Genomic DNA, 19247 nt, shown 5'->3' on the forward strand with positions numbered 1-19247 from the left:
AGATAAGTCGGAACCCACGGAACAAGAATGGATATGATAATAAATGCATGACAGTTAAAATACACATGGAAATTATTTGAATGAGATTGAGAGCAAGGATTAAAATAACAATGGATATAATGGCTTTGACAATGAGAATTTAAATTAGGCGTCTTGTCCAGGGTGTACCCTGGGATAGGCTCCAGCATCCCCCAATCCCCCCCGAGAGGGACAAGCAGTACAAAATGAATGGATGGATGGGTAGATGGAACAGAATGAGAATCAATGGAAATTACAATGAGTATGAGAATGAATGATTGTACATTTTGAAAACAAGCATGAGAATAACAATATTGTAATGGATAAAACATAGATTAATAGGAATTATAATTACCATTATAATTATGATACAAATTAATATGAGAATGGATGAGGGATTTCAAAAATACAGATCATGGAATTATTAATCAGAACGAGAACCAAAATTAGAACAGAAGATGACAACAAAAAATAAACATAACAGGTGAATGAATATGAGAATAATTTGAAATCGGCAGAATGAGAATGAATATGAGAATAAATGCATGAGAATTGCAATAGGTATGCAAATGATTTGAATGAGATTGAAAACAATGATAAGAATAACAATGAATTGGGTGGCTACGACAATGAGAATGAATACAAGAATGAGAAAAAGAACGGGAATCCAAATGAATATCATAATTCTTTGAGATTTACTATCAAAATAAAAATGTATGAGAGCAAGAATAAGGATTACGAGAACACAGACGGACAACGGCATTATCGTAATGAGAACAGAATGAGACTTAAAATGGAGTATAAGAACAAATGATCGTGACTTTAGACAACGGGAATGAGAAGAATGAATATATGGCACTGAGAACATTCAATGAAAACAAGGATGAGACACGGAAATAAGAATGTATGATGAGAAGAGTGAGAATACTTTGGAATGTGATACTGTATATGAGACAATGATTATGATAATTAAAAGATTGGAATGAGAATAGAATCAGGAGTGAATGAGAATAGGCATGAGAATGAATAGTTTAAACAATGACACTAGTGTGCAACACAGGTGTGTGTTTCAAAATGAGAATGGATATGAGACAATCATTATTCAAAAATTACAATCAGACAATTACTATGAGGATTAGAATATTGGAATGAGACTAGAATCAGGAGTGAATGAGAATGGGCATGAGACAATTAAAAGTAATGACACAATGTACAACACAGGTGTGTTTTAAAATGACAATGCATATGAGACAAATCAAGCGAGAATGGATATGAGACAATAAATATGAGGAATAAAAGATTGGAATGAGAATGGGTATGAGAATAAGGAATTAAAAACAATGACACACTAATGTGAGACAATAATTATATGAAAATTAATATCAGACAATAATTAGGGGGATTAAAAGATTGGAATGAGCATGACAATTAAAAAATGAAAAACGACACATCCATGTACAAAACTGATGTGTGTTTTAAAATGAGAATAGACATCAGTCTATGATATGAAAATGCATGTGTGACAATAATTACGAGGAATAAAAGATTGGAATGAGAATGGGCATGAGAATAAAGGATTAAAAACAATGACACTAATGTGAGACAATAATTATATGAAAATGAATATCAGACAATAGTTATGAGGATTAAAAGATTGGAATGAGAATGAGCATGAAAAATTAAAAACGACACATCCATGTACAAAACCGGTGTGTGTTTTAAGAGAATAAATAACAGTCGATAATGATATGAAAATGCATATGAGACAATAATTACTTGGAATAAAAGATTGGAATGAGAATGAGTATGAGAATAAGGAATTAAAAACAATGACCCACTAATGTGAGACAATAATTATATGAAAATGAATATAGACAATAATTAGGGGGATTAAAAGACTGGAATGAGAATGAGCATGAGAATACAAAATGACAAACAACACATCCATGTACAAAACCGATGTGGGTTTTAAAATGAGAATAGAAATCAGTCAATAATGATATGAAAATGCATATGAGACAATAATTACGAATAATAAAAGATTGGAATGAGAATGGGTATGAGAATAAGGGATTAAAAACAGTGACACACTAATGTGAAACAATAATTATATGAAAATGAATATCAGACAATAATTATGAGGATTAAAAGATTGGAATGAGAATGAGCATGAGAATGAAAAAACGACACATCCATGTGTGTTTTAAAATGAGAATAGATATCAGACAATAGTGATTTGAAAATGGATATGAGACAATAATTACGAGGATTAAAATATTGGAAGGACAATAGAATCAGGAGTGAATGCGAATGGGCATGAGAATGAACAATTGAACAATTGAGAATGGACATGAGACAATAATTATGAGGACTACAAGATTGGAATGAGAATGGGCGTGAGAATGAAAACCAATTGCACACAGGTGAGCGTTTTGTTATGTGCTCAATTCTTGCTTGTGTTGTCTTTCAGCACACAGACAATGACCGTGTGAGCATTTAAGTGTGTGTGTGTGTGTGTGTGTGTGTCGTTATCTTGCACAGTCTTCCCAGGGCCTCACATGAAAGCTTGCCGCCTGGGGCCCCAAATACCAATGACCCCTCTGCACCCCCCCCCACCCCCAGGAGATGAGGGCTGAGGTGAAGGTTGTAATTTGGGTAAGAAGGGACAAGTCACATGGGAGCTCAACAGGGAAGAAGAGACGAGGACGCTGTCCGTGTGTGTGTGTGTGTGTGTGTGTGTATATGTCACAATGTGCCAACACACACTGTCATTAACACACTTTTCCGAAGGTGTGTGTGTGTGTCACAATGTGCCAACACACAGTCATTAACACACTTCTCTGAAGTTGTGTGTGTGTGCAGATGAGAGGAAGAGTCCAGCAGTAAAATGATCAGTAATCACTGCAATTTTCTCATCTTTTGTTAGTCACAAAGGCAGCAGTGATCCAAAAATAGAAAGCCAGCCATTATGGATTTAAGTGCTTTTCATCAGCTGTCACATAACGAGCAGCTTTGGGCTGATGAGAGCAGAAACTGTTATATATATTTTTTTCCTTCTTCTCCCATCTCCAGGGAGGCCAGCGCGCCAAGTAGCTGCTGACTTTTGCAGGATGATTCGCTCATCATCAGAGCGTGCGTCCAGCTTCCTGCTGCAGGAAGAGGAGCTGCTGCCACCTCATTCAAACGTCCACCACGGGGATTTACTTTGGATCACACACTATGCATAGCTCGCACGTCAACTGGAGTCTCAGCATTCGTGGAATGCGATCGTCCCAGTCTTTGAAGAGTTCTTTTAAGACGACGCTGACAAAAAATCATTTCTTAGAAAGGAATCATGCACGACATGAGGAAAAGTATAGTGAGATGTATGTTCTACCACTCTAATTCTAATCCCTACAGTGAAATTCAGTAAAATTCAGATGTGGGATCTGAACCGAGGATGTCGTTGTGGCTTGTGCAGCCCTTTGAGACACTTGTGATTTGATTAACATTTATTTACATTTTTGTACTATTGCAACAATAATTTGACTTTTTCTTAAAGGGGAACTGCACTTAAAAAAAAAAAAACTTTATCATTCACAATACATATGTAAGACAAGAACACATGTAATTATTTTTGTATGCATTCTAAATGGTAAATAAAAGCTAGCAAAAGTCAGCTAAAAATGGATCTAATGTTGCTCTATACCAGGGGTAGGGAACCTATGGCTCTAGAGCCAGATGTGGCTCTTTTGATGACTGCATCTGGCTCTCAGATAAATCTTTGCTGACATTGCTTAACACGATAAGTAATGAATAATCCCGCTGGTAATCACAGTGTTAAAAATAACGACGACAAAGCCATCAGCAAAACCATGCAGCACCAGAAGTCGCATTAGTGGTAAGAAGTATTTTATTTATTGTTGGTTACCTTGAGAATAACAATGTTATTAAAAAGAATAAGAGACTTAATTATTATACTCTAAAAATGTTGGTCTTACTGAAAAATGCACGCATTTAGTTGTATTCAGTTTAAAAAAAAAAAATATTACATGGCTCTCACGGAAATACATTTTAAAATATTTGGCTTTCCTGGCTCTCTCAGCCAAAAACGTTCCCGACCCCTGCTCTATACATACACATACAAATTTACACATACACACATTTTTACATGTAAACACATATATACATTTATATACACACACACACTGTATATACACATTCAGACACACACGTATCTATATACATATCAGTGTTTCCCCACACATTCATTTATTTGTGGCGGCCCGCCACGAAAGAATTACGTCCGCCACAAATGGATTTTTCGGCTTTTGACTCGGTCGACCGCTCATAAAAGCAATGGGACTGTCTGTGAATGTTGCTTGTAGTTACACCTCAGGTGCAGTAGGTGGCGGTAGCCTACTATGCACTAGCACTTAATTCACGTGGTGGTGGTGGTGGAGGAGGAGGAGGAGGAGGAGGAGGAGGAGGAGGAGGAGGAGGAGGAGGAGGAGGAGGAGGAGGAGGAGGAGGAGGAGGAGGAGGAGAAGAAGAAGAAGAAGAAGAAGAAGAAGAAGAAGAAGAAGAAGAAGAAGAAGAAGAAGAAGAAGAAGAAGAAGAAGAAGAAGAAGAAGAAGAAGAAGAAGAAGAAGAAGAAGAAGAAGAAGAAGAAGAAGAAGAAGAAGAAGAAGAAGAAGAAGAAGAAGAAGAAGAAGAAGAAGAACGGACGGACGGACGGACGGACGGACGGACGGACGGACGGAATCAAAATACTCGCCGGCTACTTTTCATAATGATGGCGCTTCCTACGTTTCTACCTCAAACGTCCAAAAGCTGCTGAAAGCCTTGATCCAGGATGCCATGGGGAAAAAAACTTAAATGGTGCCTTTTGGCGACAGTTAGCAGCTTGGTGGCTCATAGCCGGCGACCTAACGCTTGCTAGCGTGGTAGCATTGCTTCATTTTTACAGGTGTTATAGGTAGATACAGGTAAAAGCCAGTAAATTAGAATATTTTGAAAAACTTGATTTATTTCAGTAATTGCATTCAAAAGGTGTAACTTGTACATTATATTTATTCATTGCACACAGACTGATGCATTCAAATGTTTATTTCATTTAATTTTGATGATTTGAAGTGGCAACAAATGAAAATCCAAAATTCCGTGTGTCACAAAATTAGAATATTACTTAAGGCTAATACAAAAAAGGGATTTTTAGAAATGTTGGCCAACTGAAAAGTATGAAAATGAAAAATATGAGCATGTACAATACTCAATACTTGGTTGGAGCTCCTTTTGCCTCAATTACTGCGTTAATGCGGCGTGGCATGGAGTCGATGAGTTTCTGGCACTGCTCAGGTGTTATGAGAGCCCAGGTTGCTCTGATAGTGGCCTTCAACTCTTCTGCGTTTTTGGGTCTGGCATTCTGCATCTTCCTTTTCACAATACCCCACAGATTTTCTATGGGGCTAAGGTCAGGGGAGTTGGCGGGCCAATTTAGAACAGAAATACCATGGTCCGTAAACCAGGCACGGGTAGATTTTGCGCTGTGTGCAGGCGCCAAGTCCTGTTGGAACTTGAAATCTCCATCTCCATAGAGCAGGTCAGCAGCAGGAAGCATGAAGTGCTCTAAAACTTGCTGGTAGACGGCTGCGTTGACCCTGGATCTCAGGAAACAGAGTGGACCGACACCAGCAGATGACATGGCACCCCAAACCATCACTGATGGTGGAAACTTTACACTAGACTTCAGGCAACGTGGATCCTGTGCCTCTCCTGTCTTCCTCCAGACTCTGGGACCTCGATTTCCAAAGGAAATGCAAACCAAACCATCAATGATGGTTTGGGGTGCCATGTCATCTGCTGGTGTCGGTCCACTCTGTTTCCTGAGATCCAGGGTCAACGCAGCCGTCTACCAGCAAGTTTTAGAGCACTTCATGCTTCCTGCTGCTGACCTGCTCTATGGAGATGGAGATTTCAAGTTCCAACAGGACTTGGCGCCTGCACACAGCGCAAAATCTACCCGTGCCTGGTTTACGGACCATGGTATTTCTGTTCTAAATTGGCCCGCCAACTCCCCTGACCTTAGCCCCATAGAAAATCTGTGGGGTATTGTGAAAAGGAAGATGTAGAATGCCAGACCCAAAAACGCAGAAGAGTTGAAGGCCACTATCAGAGCAACCTGGGCGCTCATAACACCTGAGCAGTGCCAGAAACTCATCGACTCCATGCCACGCCGCATTAACGCAGTAATTGAGGCAAAAGGAGCTCCAACCAAGTATTGAGTATTGTACATGCTCATATTTTTCATTTTCATACTTTTCAGTTGGCCAACATTTCTAAAAATCCCTTTTTTGTATTAGCCTTAAGTAATATTCTAATTTTGTGACACACGGAATTTTGGATTTTCATTTGTTGCCACTTCAAATCATCAAAATTAAATGAAATAAACATTTGAATGCATCAGTCTGTGTGCAATGAATAAATATAATGTACAAGTTACACCTTTTGAATGCAATTACTGAAATAAATCAAGTTTTTCAAAATATTCTAATTTACTGGCTTTTACCTGTAGTAGTGATGGGTCCGGCAACACCGATGCATCATAGAGCGAAACCCTGTGTCGTTGCGCGTACCGCTTTTAGAAAGTCACGTGACCGATCATGAGCTGTTTTGGTCACGTGACCGATACGCGAACAGTGCGACTTATATGTTTTTTTCCTTTTTTATTATGCATTTTCGGCAGGTGCGACTTATACTCCGAAAAATACGGTACATACATACATACATACATACATACATACATATATACACACACGCACATTTACACTTGCATACATATACACACATTTACACACACATATATATTTTTGCAAGTAATTATCCATCCATCCATCCATTTTCTACCGCGTGTCCCTTTTGGGGTCGCGGGGGGTGCTGGAGCCTATCTCAGCTGCATTCGGGCGGAAGGCGGGGTACACCCTGGACAAGTTTTTTTCATGTATATATTCATTTCACATCATATTCATTGCACTTCTACATTTTTTATATTTTTATATATTTGCACATTGTTTTTCTAGCATGCACACATCGCACTGTATGGAATGGCCTCAATCTCGTTACCTTGCGTAATGACAATAAAGCTGATTCTGAAGTCGCCACCTCATCACAGGGCCAACACAGATAGACAGACAACATTCACACTCACATTCACACACTAGGGCCAATTTTTTTTTTAGTGTTGCCAATCAACCTATCCCCAGGTGCATGTCTTTGGAGGTGGGAGGAAGTCGGAGTACCCACTGGGGTGAGTTTTTCCTTGCCCTTATGTGGGCTCTGTACCGAGGATGTCATTGTGGCTTGTGCAGCCCTTTGAGACACTTGTGATTTAGGGCTATATAAATAAACAATGATTGATTGATTGATTGATACCCGGAGGGAACCCACGCAGTCACGGGGAGAACATGCAAACTCCACACAGAAAGATCCCAAGCCCAGGATCGAACCCAGGACTTTTGTATTGCTGACACAAAATTTGCATGTGCATAGAAAACAGCTCCCAAACGAACAACTCACAACAGGGAGTCGGTTTTCATCGTTCATTTAAAAGAGCCGTTCAAAAGACTATTGGTTCGCGAACGTCACATCTACCGTATTTTTCGGACTATAAGTCGCAGTTTTTTTCCATAGTTTGGCCGGGGGTGCGACTTATACTCAGGAGCGACTTAGGTGTGAGATTATTAACACATTACCGTAAAATATCAAATAATATTATTTAGCTCATTCACGTAAGAGACTAGGCGTACAAGATTTCATGGGATTTAGCGATCAGGAGTGACAGATTGTTTGGTAAACGTATAGCATGTTCTATATGTTATAGTTATTTGAATGACTCTTACCATATATGTTACGTTAACATACCAGGCACGTTCTCAGTTGGTTATTTATGCCTCATATAACGTACACTTATTCAGCCTGTTGTTCACTATTCTTTATTTATTTTAAATTGCCTTTCAAATGTCTATTCTTGGTGTTGGGTTTTATCAAATATATTTCCCCAAAAAATGCGACTTATACTCCAGTGCGACTTATACATGTTTGTTTCCTTCTTTATTATGCATTTTCGGCAGGTGTGACTTATACTCCGGTGCGACTTTTACTCTGAAAAATACGGTATATTTATTGTCTTAAGTATCCAGTAGAGGGCGCTATGACCCCTTTCACATCACGCGTCTCACTTATCGGTATCATGCTTAAAACCCCGCTTCGAAAAACGGTGCTCTACAAAACGTGCTCACTGTAGTCATTAATTCTGACTTCCTCACTTTGATAAAAAAATAAATACAAATTGTACAAATAGTTTTATTCATATTTGTTTTGTAGGTTAAAGTGTTTTAATATATTGTACTCCTGAGTTAATGTTGCTGATCAATTTAAATCATTATTTATTGAGTTCATTGAATGTTATTTTTCAGTATCAGTATCAAACAGTTTGAAAAAGGTTATACTGCGTCCCCGAAAAGGGACAAGCGGTAGAAAATGGATGGATGTAGTTTAAATAACTTAAGTTTAAGTCAAACTGATGCACTTTAAACCTTTTCTGTTACAGATTAAAACATATTGTCTATAGAGTTGTTTGTTGTAAGTTGATCTGTATTCCTTTCTTTTTTTCAATGTTAAGGATACAACTTTATGCAGAGGTGCACTTATAACAATTTTATAGACAACTGATTCTATTTCTAGTCGAAATCATCGAGAAGCAAAGATATACAGTAGACCGAGACGGTCTATACACAGGTGCTTTCCCGGGTCCTTACATTTTCTGTATGCAGTGTGGGAGCGTGGGATTGGCGTTCTAAAGTCACATGGGTCCTTAACAGTTAATCTGCCCCGCAGGAGGCTGCTGGGTAATAAATAGTCAATAAAAAGGTGGGCTGAGGTTAAAAAGCAGACGATCAAAGTGCTACCCCCCACGTGAGGTTGAACACAAACTATTATGGGACACAAAAGGACCTTTTACGGATTTCTTTGTCAAGGATATTCCTTGAGCTGATTACAAAAAAAAAAAAAAAGGCAAATACATGAAGTTACGTTCACCGTTTGTTGCAACAGCAGAAGAGCCAGCGCTTGTTTGTTCGTTCTCCTCCACCAACCAGGATGTAGTCTGCTAACAAGTACAAGATAACTGAATTCAGGTCATAGTTCAAACGTGAATGTATTTACATAAGGGATGTAACAATAATTGGTATTATTCGTAACTGCGTTAACATTTCTGACGGTTAGTATTACACCATTATGGTTAGTATTTAATTTATGGAAAACTGTGGTTAATAGCTGCACTTTTAATAACGCAGGGACCGACATGCTAACATGAATACAAGACACATTAATGCAGTGTTTTTCAACCTTTTTTGAGCCAAGGCACATTTTTTTTCATTGAAAAAATACGAAGGCACACCACCAGCAGAGATCATTAAAAAATGTAACTCGATATTGACAGTAAAAACTCGTCGTCGCAATTGTTGGATATGAATTTAAACCATAACCAACCATGCATCACTAAACTTGTCTCAAAGTACGGTCACGACCTGTCACATCAAGCCGCGACTTTTTGAGTTTTTTGGTGTTTTCCTGTGTGTAGTGTCTTGCGCTCCTATTTTGGTGGCTTTTCCTGTTTTGTTGGTATTTTCCTGTTGCAGTCTCATGTCTTCCTTTGAGCACTATTCCCCGCACCGTGCTTTGTTTTAGCAATCAAGACTATTTCAGTTGTTGCTATCCTTCTTTGTGTGGACATTGTTGTCATGTCATGTACGGATGTACTTTGTGGACGCCGTCTCTGCTCCACACGCTGTAAGTCTTTGCTGTCGTCCAGCATTCTGTTTTTGTTTACTTTGTAGCCAATTCAGTTTTAGTTTTGTTCTGCATAGCCATCCCTAAGCTTTGATGCCTTTTCTTAGGGGCACTCGCCTTTTGTTTATTTTTGGTTTAAGCATTAGACACCTTTTTACCTGCACGCTGCCTCCCGCTGTCGTCTGCATATTGTGATCACGACAAACCATCGTCATCTCACGCGACGTGTTCCTGACATCTACAAAGCAATTAGCTCCCGGCTGCCACCTACTGATATGGAAAAGTATGACACGGTTACTCTGCTGTGCTCTAGACAGCACATTATTTGCGGATTATAATTACTAGTTTGCAAAAAATATTTTTAACCCAAATAGGTGAAACTACATAATCTCCCACGGCACACCAGACTGTATCGGCACAGTGGTTGAAAAACACTAAATTAACTTATATCCCAGTTAAAAAACAACATGCCATAAGCTGAACTTGTATAAACACATCGCCAATGCAATTGTGCACACTGAACCTACAGGCTGTGCTCTCTGAGAAAGAGTGATTGATGTGATGTTTGTGAATGAATCAAGTCTTCAGAACGGCTCTTTTAAGTGAATGATGAGAACCGATTTGCAGTTGTGAGCCAGTTTTTATGCACATGCAGGTACAGCGTTCGTGATATGTATTTTTCTCCATCGTTACATCCCTAATTTACATACTTACCAATGTGTGAGCTTCACGTCCTAATGAGGCTGAGAAGATACCTTCAGGACTGTGCAATGATGGAAAGGCAAATTTGGCCCCTGGGGGAGGTGTGGGGCGGGGATGCGGGTGTTGGTTAAACACTAAGCAGCCAAAACGGCCCTCAGTGCTTTCTGGCCTTTTTGATCTTGTATCTTTTCAAATGGAAAACAGCTCAGTTTGGCCTGAGAAATAAACAACAAAAAAAGAGCCCCTCGGAAACACATTTTAAACATTTATTTTCATTTAATTGTTTGAACAATACAAAGAATTTGCCTCGAAACACACGACTGGGATCCAGTCCAAATGATCCATATAGCAGGAAAGAGGACAAAGATAGACATCAATACCAAGTTGAAAGAAGAAGAGGGGGGGAAAAAAGATATTTACATGATATATTTATATTTATGATATACGTGGACGCACCTGCCGCGTCGTTCAGTGTTTGACATTGACGACAGTCCCCCTTCATGCATTTTTTACGCCATCTGGTCTGCGCGCCGAATTAATTCGCATCGTTATCCAAAGCAAACGTGGCATAATATTGCACAAGCCCATAATTCATAATTCATGGGGCGGAAAAGGCGAGGTGACGGAGGAAAGTGCGACGGGGAGGAGGGGGGTGTGGTTCAGGATTTGATCTGCTTTCCTAGTTATTCTCAGCAGGGAGTCATGCTCGCTCGCCAGTGGAGGACAGCGTGAATAATTATCTTAATCTAAACTCTTTGTTTACCTCCATGTTGTTCCCGTACGTGTAACGGAGGCCTGCGAGTGTGGCTGGGCCATGTGTTCGTTAGTAAACCTCACTCCCTGACAACTTCAAAAGCAGTGCTGGCTATCGAATTTATAGTCCGGGCTTTTAGCTCGGGAGTCAGCACGCTCTACTCTCATACTTGGACTTGGAGTTCGAAGAATAGGGAGAAACACGACGCAGCCGAGAGAGTGAGTGCACAACTGCTACATACGCACGACACCCACAAACATAAAAAATGGCAACAAAGTGGTGAAGAAATTATTCACGTGAACTGTTTCAGCTGCTCGAATACTTTTGTCAGTGACTGCTTTTGAACGCCGTCGCCCTACACAGATGAGACAAATCAACTCACAACAGCAATAATGTCGGTCAGCCACTAAACTAACAAAAGCACCAATCAGCTCAAGTATAAGACTGTCTTCTTTGGCAGCATCAGCTAAATAATATATATATATATATATATATATATTTTTTTTTTAACAATTTATTTTTTAAATCATCTTTTTTAATATATATATTTTTTATTTATTTATTTGTTTTACAATAATTCAGAAAACCTCACTCAAGTTTGGCCCCAGCTTTGACAGCTTGATACACCACCCCCACACACTAACAATCTGCAAGCTCCAAAAAAAGGTTATGATGCAGGTAAACAAATATCCACCCAAACAAAAGTGTAGAAGAAGAAGAGTAAAAACTTGTATATACATCACCAGCTGGGGGTCTCTAAGTCCAGACAGCTACTATTGGGTGGTCTCATGATGAAGTGGTTAATAATCAGCTGGATGAGACAGCAGACATGTGGGCTTTGTGTTGAACCTCCCTCCTCTCTGCGATTGACGGTGTTTGCTGCCCTCTAGGGCTCAGAGCCAGGCAGTACAGGAGGAGGTGGGAGGGAAAAAGAAGTGGAGGAACTTGGCGTAGTTTGATGGAGGTAGAGCAAAGACATGTCTGTTACTCGTCACAGCCCAGGAGCTCCATCCGCAGGGTGATGCGCTCATGCCACTCCCACGGCAGGATGCGCACGTATCGGGCGTAGAACGGCGGTTCAAATAGGTTCTTCTTGTGCACGTTGTTGTCGCTGTTGCCGGAGAAGATCTGGACAAAGTAAAAAGGTACATCACATTTAAACAGAACAGCATTTTTGTTTTGTACAGTAGAATCAGTTTTAAAGGGGAACATTATCACAATTTCAGAAGGGTTAAAACCATTAAAAATCAGTTCCTAGTGGCTAATTTTATTTTTCGAAGTTTTTTTCAAAATTTTAGCCATCACGCAATATCCCTAAAAAAACCTTCAAAGGGCCTGATTTTAACCATCGTTATATACACCCGTCCATTTTCCTGTGACGTCACACAGTGATGCCAATACAAACAAACATAGCGGATAGAACAGCAAGGGTTAGCGACATTAGCTCGGATTCAGACTCGGATTTCAGCGGCTTAAGCAATTCAACAGATTACGCATGTATTGAAACGGATGGTTGTAGTGTGGAGGCAGGTAGCGAAAACGAAATTGAAGAAGAAACTGAAGCTATTGAGCCATATCGGTTTGAACCGTATGCAAGCGAAAACGACACGACAGCCAGCGACGGGAGAAAGCGAGGACGAATTCGGCGATCGCCTTCTAACCAACGATTGGTATGTGTTTGTTTGGCATTAAAGGAAACTAACAACTATGAACTAGGTTTACAGCATATGAAATACATTTGGCAACAACATGCACTTTCAGAGTGCAGACAGCCCATTTCAGGCGCACTAAGAACATATATTTTTCCACGATTTCAGCACTCAGGTTAACCATACCTAAATAGACACAAAATACTGCATTACACAAGACTACCCGAATGTACTCGAATGATTGAAAAAAAAAAAAAGTTTTTAAGCTAAATTATTGATAAACACAGTTTATGTATAATAATTTACGTAAAACCGCGAGTAATGAATAAAGTTTTCATCAATTAATATATTCTGTAGACATACCCTCATTCGCTCTCTTTTCCTGAAAGCTGATCTGTCCAGTTTTGGAGTTGATGTCAGCATCTGCTTTGAGTGTCGCAGGATATCCACACATTCTTGCCATCTCTGTCGTAGCATAGCTTTCGTCGGTAAAGTGTGCGGAACAAACGACTGACCATTTCGTCGGCTTTCCCCACAGCCTCGTATTTTGAACAAATTTCGTCCAATTTCTTGCCACTTTCGCATCTTTGGGCCACTGGTGCAACTTGAATCTGTCCCTGTTCGTGTTGTTACACCCTCCGACAACACACCGACGAAAGTGAGAAAATGGCGGATTGCTTCCCGATGTGACGTCACGTTGAGACGTCATCGCTCCGAGAGCGAATATTAGAAAGGCGTTTAATTCGCCAAATTTCACCCATTTAGAGTTCGGAAATCGGTTAAAAAATATATGGTCTTTTTTCTGCAACATCAAGGTATATATTGACGCTTACATAGGTCTGGTGATAATGTTCCCCTTTAAGCATACGCTCTCTCAACTGACGCTTCCTCCAAACCCTCTGAAAAAAATAACTCAGGTTTGGTGGGCTTGTTGGACATTATTTCTTGTTTATATACTGTACGACTCGTTCATGGGGCGCACACAGTCCACCCTAAGAACATCTTCTCCGCTTTCAAATCAACATTTGCAAAAAAAGGTGGGGACGTATTATTATTGATTAGTTACAGTTCTAAATAATACTGTCTTTCTCTTCAAGTGTTGTTTCAATAGTTGACAAGTGTCATGGCTGCTCACCGAGTCGATTCTCTGGAAAACAGCATGAAGCGTTTTGTCAGAGAATTATGGGTCACTAGACGACAAGCTACAGATGGCATAGTGACTACGATAGGGGTGTCCACAAAGTAGGGCTGGATGTTTATGGCAAAAATAATAATCACAATTATTTCAAGTTGTATTGAAATAATGATTAATAACACAATTATTTATTAATTTGAAAACAGTATTTATTGTACCACCAAATATCAACGTTGAATATAATTTAAAAGAACAAAAAATAACAAATCCATCCATCCATCTGTTTTCTACCACTTGTCCCTTTCAGGGTCGCGGGGGACACTGAAGCCTATCTTAAACAAGTAAAAAAATAATAATAGTAACAACGAATAATTCAAAACAATAGCAACATGAAAAAAAACATATTTCCGATTAATTTTTTAATTGCCTTTTTTAGGTTTTACACTTATTTTAACCCCATATAGTGTGAGCTTTTTGTACGAAAGTTTGTTAAAAAATTAGCAAATCTTTACATTTATTGGTACAATACATCTTTGGACAATTTTGACCAGTATTTTAGGTCAAAACACGATTTTGTAAATCTATCAATAAGTGCTTTAAGTACTGTACATTGTGTGTGTGAGGTACTTTGTGACCTTTATTTTGTCAGCACAGTCAGACCAGATGTTACGCACAGCACTGTTATTGTGAAGGGGTAAGTGTGCTGTTCTGAGTTCGACGAGCGCAGGCAACTTGAAGATGTTTTTAAAAATAATAAAAAGAGCGGTTCTCAATTTGCGACTACTGTCCTGTTTGTACATTGTTCTTACATCCATGATGTCGTTCACAACAACTCAACTTTTGCTAGCATTAGCTTTGTAGTTTAGTCGCTGTGTCAAGTAGCCGTCTTCACATTGTTTGGTTCAGGACAGGGTGGTTGAGTGTTTCGGGGATGAATGAGCAGTACCAGACACATTATTTTGTCAAACAAATGTTCCTTGTCCTCACAACGACAGCATTTCACTCACCTTTATGGGAATTTCCCTGGTATTCTTCATTTAAAATCGGATTCCATTTTATTAGTCAATTCTCTGACTTTGTCGCGGATGTCTTACTTTTTTGTTGCATTTAAGGATTATTAATTAGGCATACTAGCGCTGTGTCAACAAAAAGTAGAAAACATGGCGAACATCTAGTAGACGTGGTCTTTTTTTCACTCATACGCTCACTTGTCCATTTCACCGTTACAGGCTCAGGAATTTGCATTTATCGTTTTTTCCAATTATTTTGACCACGAGAAGCCAAAATCGAGATTACAATTAATTTCCCTCCTTTTGGGCAAAATTTGTAGTTCTAAAAACAGGGGAAGTTTACTGCCTAATGAAAGGACCGTCAGTCCTATGCTGAAACGTTAAAGGTAATTGGCACTTCCTTTCAATTTACTTGTTTTATGAATTATAACCACAAAAACACGCAGGCAATACTGATAAAAGTTGACGATACTACAGCACACGTCAACACACGGTTGAGGAGCAAAAACTCATATCTAAAATAACAGTTGAGAACCCTAAAGCACCATTCCAAAGAGTAACGCAGTGAACTGTAGTGGGCCGGACTGTAGGTAAAAAAACTGACGGTATAGCTCGGTTGGTAGAGCGGCCGTGCCATCAACTTGAGGGTTGCAGGTTCGATCCCCGCTTCCGCCATCCTAGTCACTGCCGTTGTGTCCTTGGGCAAGACACTTTACCCACCTGCTCCCAGTGCCACCCACACTGGTTTAAATGTAACTTAGATATTGGGTTTCACTATGTAAAGCGCTTTGAGTCACTTGAGAAAAAGCGCTATATAAATATACTTCACTTCACTTCACCTTGTCCGTCTTTGCCGTCTCGTCCTTCAGTACTGTCCAGGACTGCCCGTCATTGCTGTGAGCCACTTTGAACGCTGAGACAAACTGGACGTTGCCGAAGTCTTTGGCTCCCTGCGTGATGATTCCGGTGATCTTCTTGGGAGACTCCAGGTCCACCTGAGCACACAAAGTCTTCCCTTTAAAAGCCCAGCAGCCTCAGCAGGAAGGCCACATTCTCTCCTCCTACCTGCAGCCACTCTGATTTGTTGCTGCCGGCGGCGGTCCAGGCGTTGGTTTTGCCCTGCTTGTCCAGCCGGGCGTAGTGGGGGTGCCAGGTGAACGCGTCAATGTTCCACGTGCGGAAGGTGCTGGAAGCCTTGATCTGGTGGTCGGCCACCAGCCGGGACTTCATGCCCATCGGCTCCGAGCAACCTGAAGCGTTTGAGTACACTGTGAACGTGAAAGCAGGCAAAAGAAGAGACGGAGAAGAGGAAAGATGGAGAGAGAGAAAAAAAACAGGATGATAGACAGGGGAAGAACTAGAAGCCGCGCAGGCCAGCCAGTGATGTGAAGCAGCATAAATGATGATGATGATATGGAGCATGAGAGGAGCAGATGTGAAGCTTGCAACATGCTTGGCAAGTCATCAAAAAAACTATTGTAGCAGGCAGTGTAATGCTGTAGCAGGTCTAAAAAAGATGCATTAAAAAGGTCCCATACTATAATATTTGTCCACCAATCTTTAATAAATAGTGTTTGTTGTCCACAATATAGCATTGCTGCTAGAATTTGGACAGCTTAAAAGTGCTTTTAGTAAGTAAACCTTACTGGGAACATGTTTTGTGTGTCTGTCGCTTTAATGCTAATGAGCTATGTTTGTCCAAACCTGTCTCACTCCAGATTTGCACTGAATGCAGATCGGTCACGGACTGGCACACGCGCGCCGGCGCACTCTTTCCGTTTTTTATTCAAATCAATGTGGCAATTTCCATCGGCCGCAAAACGTCACAGACATGCCGCTGCCATTCAGCATTCCAGCGCAGAGCTTCTATTTTTGCCGGACGCCGCAACAAATCCGTTCAAATCAGCTAAAATCTGCTAGTATTGGACAGGAAGTCATGCACAAACAACATATAGTATGCGCTCTATTTTCAAAATAAGGGGGGATCGTATTTTACACTTTGAAAGGTCCTAATGGCTTGCGACGGACATGAAGTCAACTTGTCAAAGGTTTTCAGACTTAATTGAATCTTGTTCACACAAAAGGATGACGACATGCTGATTCTGGAAGTCAAAAGCTCAAGAATAATGTACAGGTATATTCCGGGCAGCTAAATATGGATATTTGCACTCAGCATCAACGGTTGGAATTCAGGGTTAAATCACCAAAAATGATTCCCGGGTGCGGCCACCGCTGCTGCACACTGCTCCCCTCATGGATGGTGTGACACGCTCATCCCGGATGATGTTACTGTTGTATTGTTGTGCGTAGAGGAGGGCGGCGTTTTGTGTGAAAACGTGCATGTCAAATGTAAATGATTAAATGACACGGCACTTCATATAAAATTTTACCCCGAATGTATTCCTGGACACGTTATGCTGTGACTAGGACATGAACTACAAAGCAGAAGTTTGTGAGTTCCACTCGGCATCCATTGCACCAGTCACCCAAGGGGGCAGGTCCCCCACATCTACGGTCCCTTCCAAAATTTCTCGTTCCCATTAAGTTGAGTTTTTTCTTGCCCTGATGTGGGATCCGAGCTGAGGATGTCGTTGTGGCTTTTGCAGCCCTTTGAGACATGTGTGATTAAGGGCTATATAAGTAAACGTTGATTGATTGATTGAAATCAATGTCGGAGGTGCAGTAAAGTTTGTAAACTTGTTTTAATGATGTTAGAATTGTTTATTACCCTTAACTTCAACATAGTCATTTAAAAAAATGCAGTGTTCATTGTGCTGATTAAGATAATTTTTATATGATGCTGGGATAGCCATGATTTCAGCCTTTCAAATCTCCTCTTGGACCACCATTTTTTAACCTCGGTATTTGTCAAATCCTGTTTCCTGCCCTGCCAATATCGATATTCTTTATTGACAGCGGTATTCTTCAGTACTACAAAACCCAAAACCAGTGAAGTTGGCACGTTGTGTAAAACGTAAAAAAAAAAACAGAATGCAATGATTTGCAAATCCTTTTCAACAGATATTCAATTGAATAGACTGCAAAGACAAGATACTTAACGTTCAAACTGGTAAACTTTGTTATTTTTTTGCAAATGTTAGCTCATTTGGAATTTGATGCCTGCAACATGTTTCAAAAAAGCTGGTACAAGTGCCAAAAAGACTGAGAAAGTTGAGGAATGCTTATCAAACACTTATTTGGAACATCCCACAGGTGAACAGGCTAATTGGGAACAGGTGGGTGCCATGATTGTGTATAAAAGCAGCTTCCATGAAATGCTCAGTCATTCACAAACAAGGATGGGGCGAGGGTCACCACTTTGTGAACAAATGCGTGAGCAAATTGTCCAACAGATAAAGAACAACATTTCTCAACGAGCTATTGCAAGGAATTTAGGGATTTTATCATCTACGGTCCGTAATATCATCAAAAGGTTCAGAGAATCTGGAGAAATCACTGCACAAAAGGGGCAAGGCCGAAAACCAACATTGAATGCCCGTGACCTTCGATCCCTCAGGCAGTACTGCATCAAAAACCGACATCAGTGTGTAAAGAATATCACCAAATGGGCTCAGGAACCCTTCAGAAAACCACTGTCAGTAACTACAGTTCGTCGCTATATCTGTAAGTGCAAGTTAAAACTCTACTATGCGAAGCGAAAACCATTTATCAACAACACCCAGAAACGCCCCCGGCTTTGCTTGGCCCGAGCTCATCTAAGATGGACTAATGCAAAGTGTAAAAGTGTTCTGTGGTCTGACAAGTCCACATTTCAAATTGTTTGTGGAAACTGTGGACGTTGTGTCCTCCGGATCAAAGAGAAAAAGAACCATGTTATAACCTGCTATAGGCGCAAAGTTCAAAAGCCAACATATGTGATGGTACAGGGATGTATTAGTGGCCAAGGCATGGGTAACTTACACATCTGTGAAGGCACCATTAATGCTGAAAGGTACATACAGGTTTTGAAGCAACATATGTTGCCATCCAAGCAACGTCTTGATCATGGACGCCCCTGCTTATTTCAGCAAGACAATGCCAAGCCACATTCTGCACGTGTTACTACAGTGTGGCTTTGTAGTGAAAGAGTTCGGGTACAAGACTGGCCTGCCTGTAGTCCAGACCTGTCTCCCTTTGAAAATGTGTGGCGC

At 40.3% G+C, this 19247-nt stretch overlaps 1 protein-coding gene across 4 annotated transcripts in view; it reads right to left on the minus strand.

Annotated features, from left to right (window-relative positions):
* Positions 1 to 10800: 10800 nt before the first annotated feature.
* The window catches only part of LOC133572171 (lactadherin-like), a 59547-nt gene continuing 51100 nt past the window's right edge, over positions 10801 to 19247 (minus strand). For 2 of the 4 annotated variants that reach the window (XM_061924941.2, XM_061924939.2), the window contains 3 exons: positions 16162 to 16346; positions 15936 to 16091; positions 10801 to 12430 (listed from right to left, as the gene is read on the minus strand). In XM_061924941.2, coding sequence (XP_061780925.2) covers positions 12287 to 12430; positions 15936 to 16091; positions 16162 to 16346 — 485 coding nt within the window. In that variant the 3' untranslated portion in view covers positions 10801 to 12286. Of the gene's footprint in view, positions 12431 to 15935; positions 16092 to 16161; positions 16365 to 19247 lie in introns of all 4 variants that reach the window. The other 2 variants (XM_061924940.2, XM_061924938.2) reach the window with 1 other exon arrangement.

The sequence above is a fragment of the Nerophis lumbriciformis genome, linkage group LG29, assembly GCF_033978685.3.
Source record: "Nerophis lumbriciformis linkage group LG29, RoL_Nlum_v2.1, whole genome shotgun sequence".
NCBI classification, from domain to species: domain Eukaryota; kingdom Metazoa; phylum Chordata; class Actinopteri; order Syngnathiformes; family Syngnathidae; genus Nerophis; species Nerophis lumbriciformis.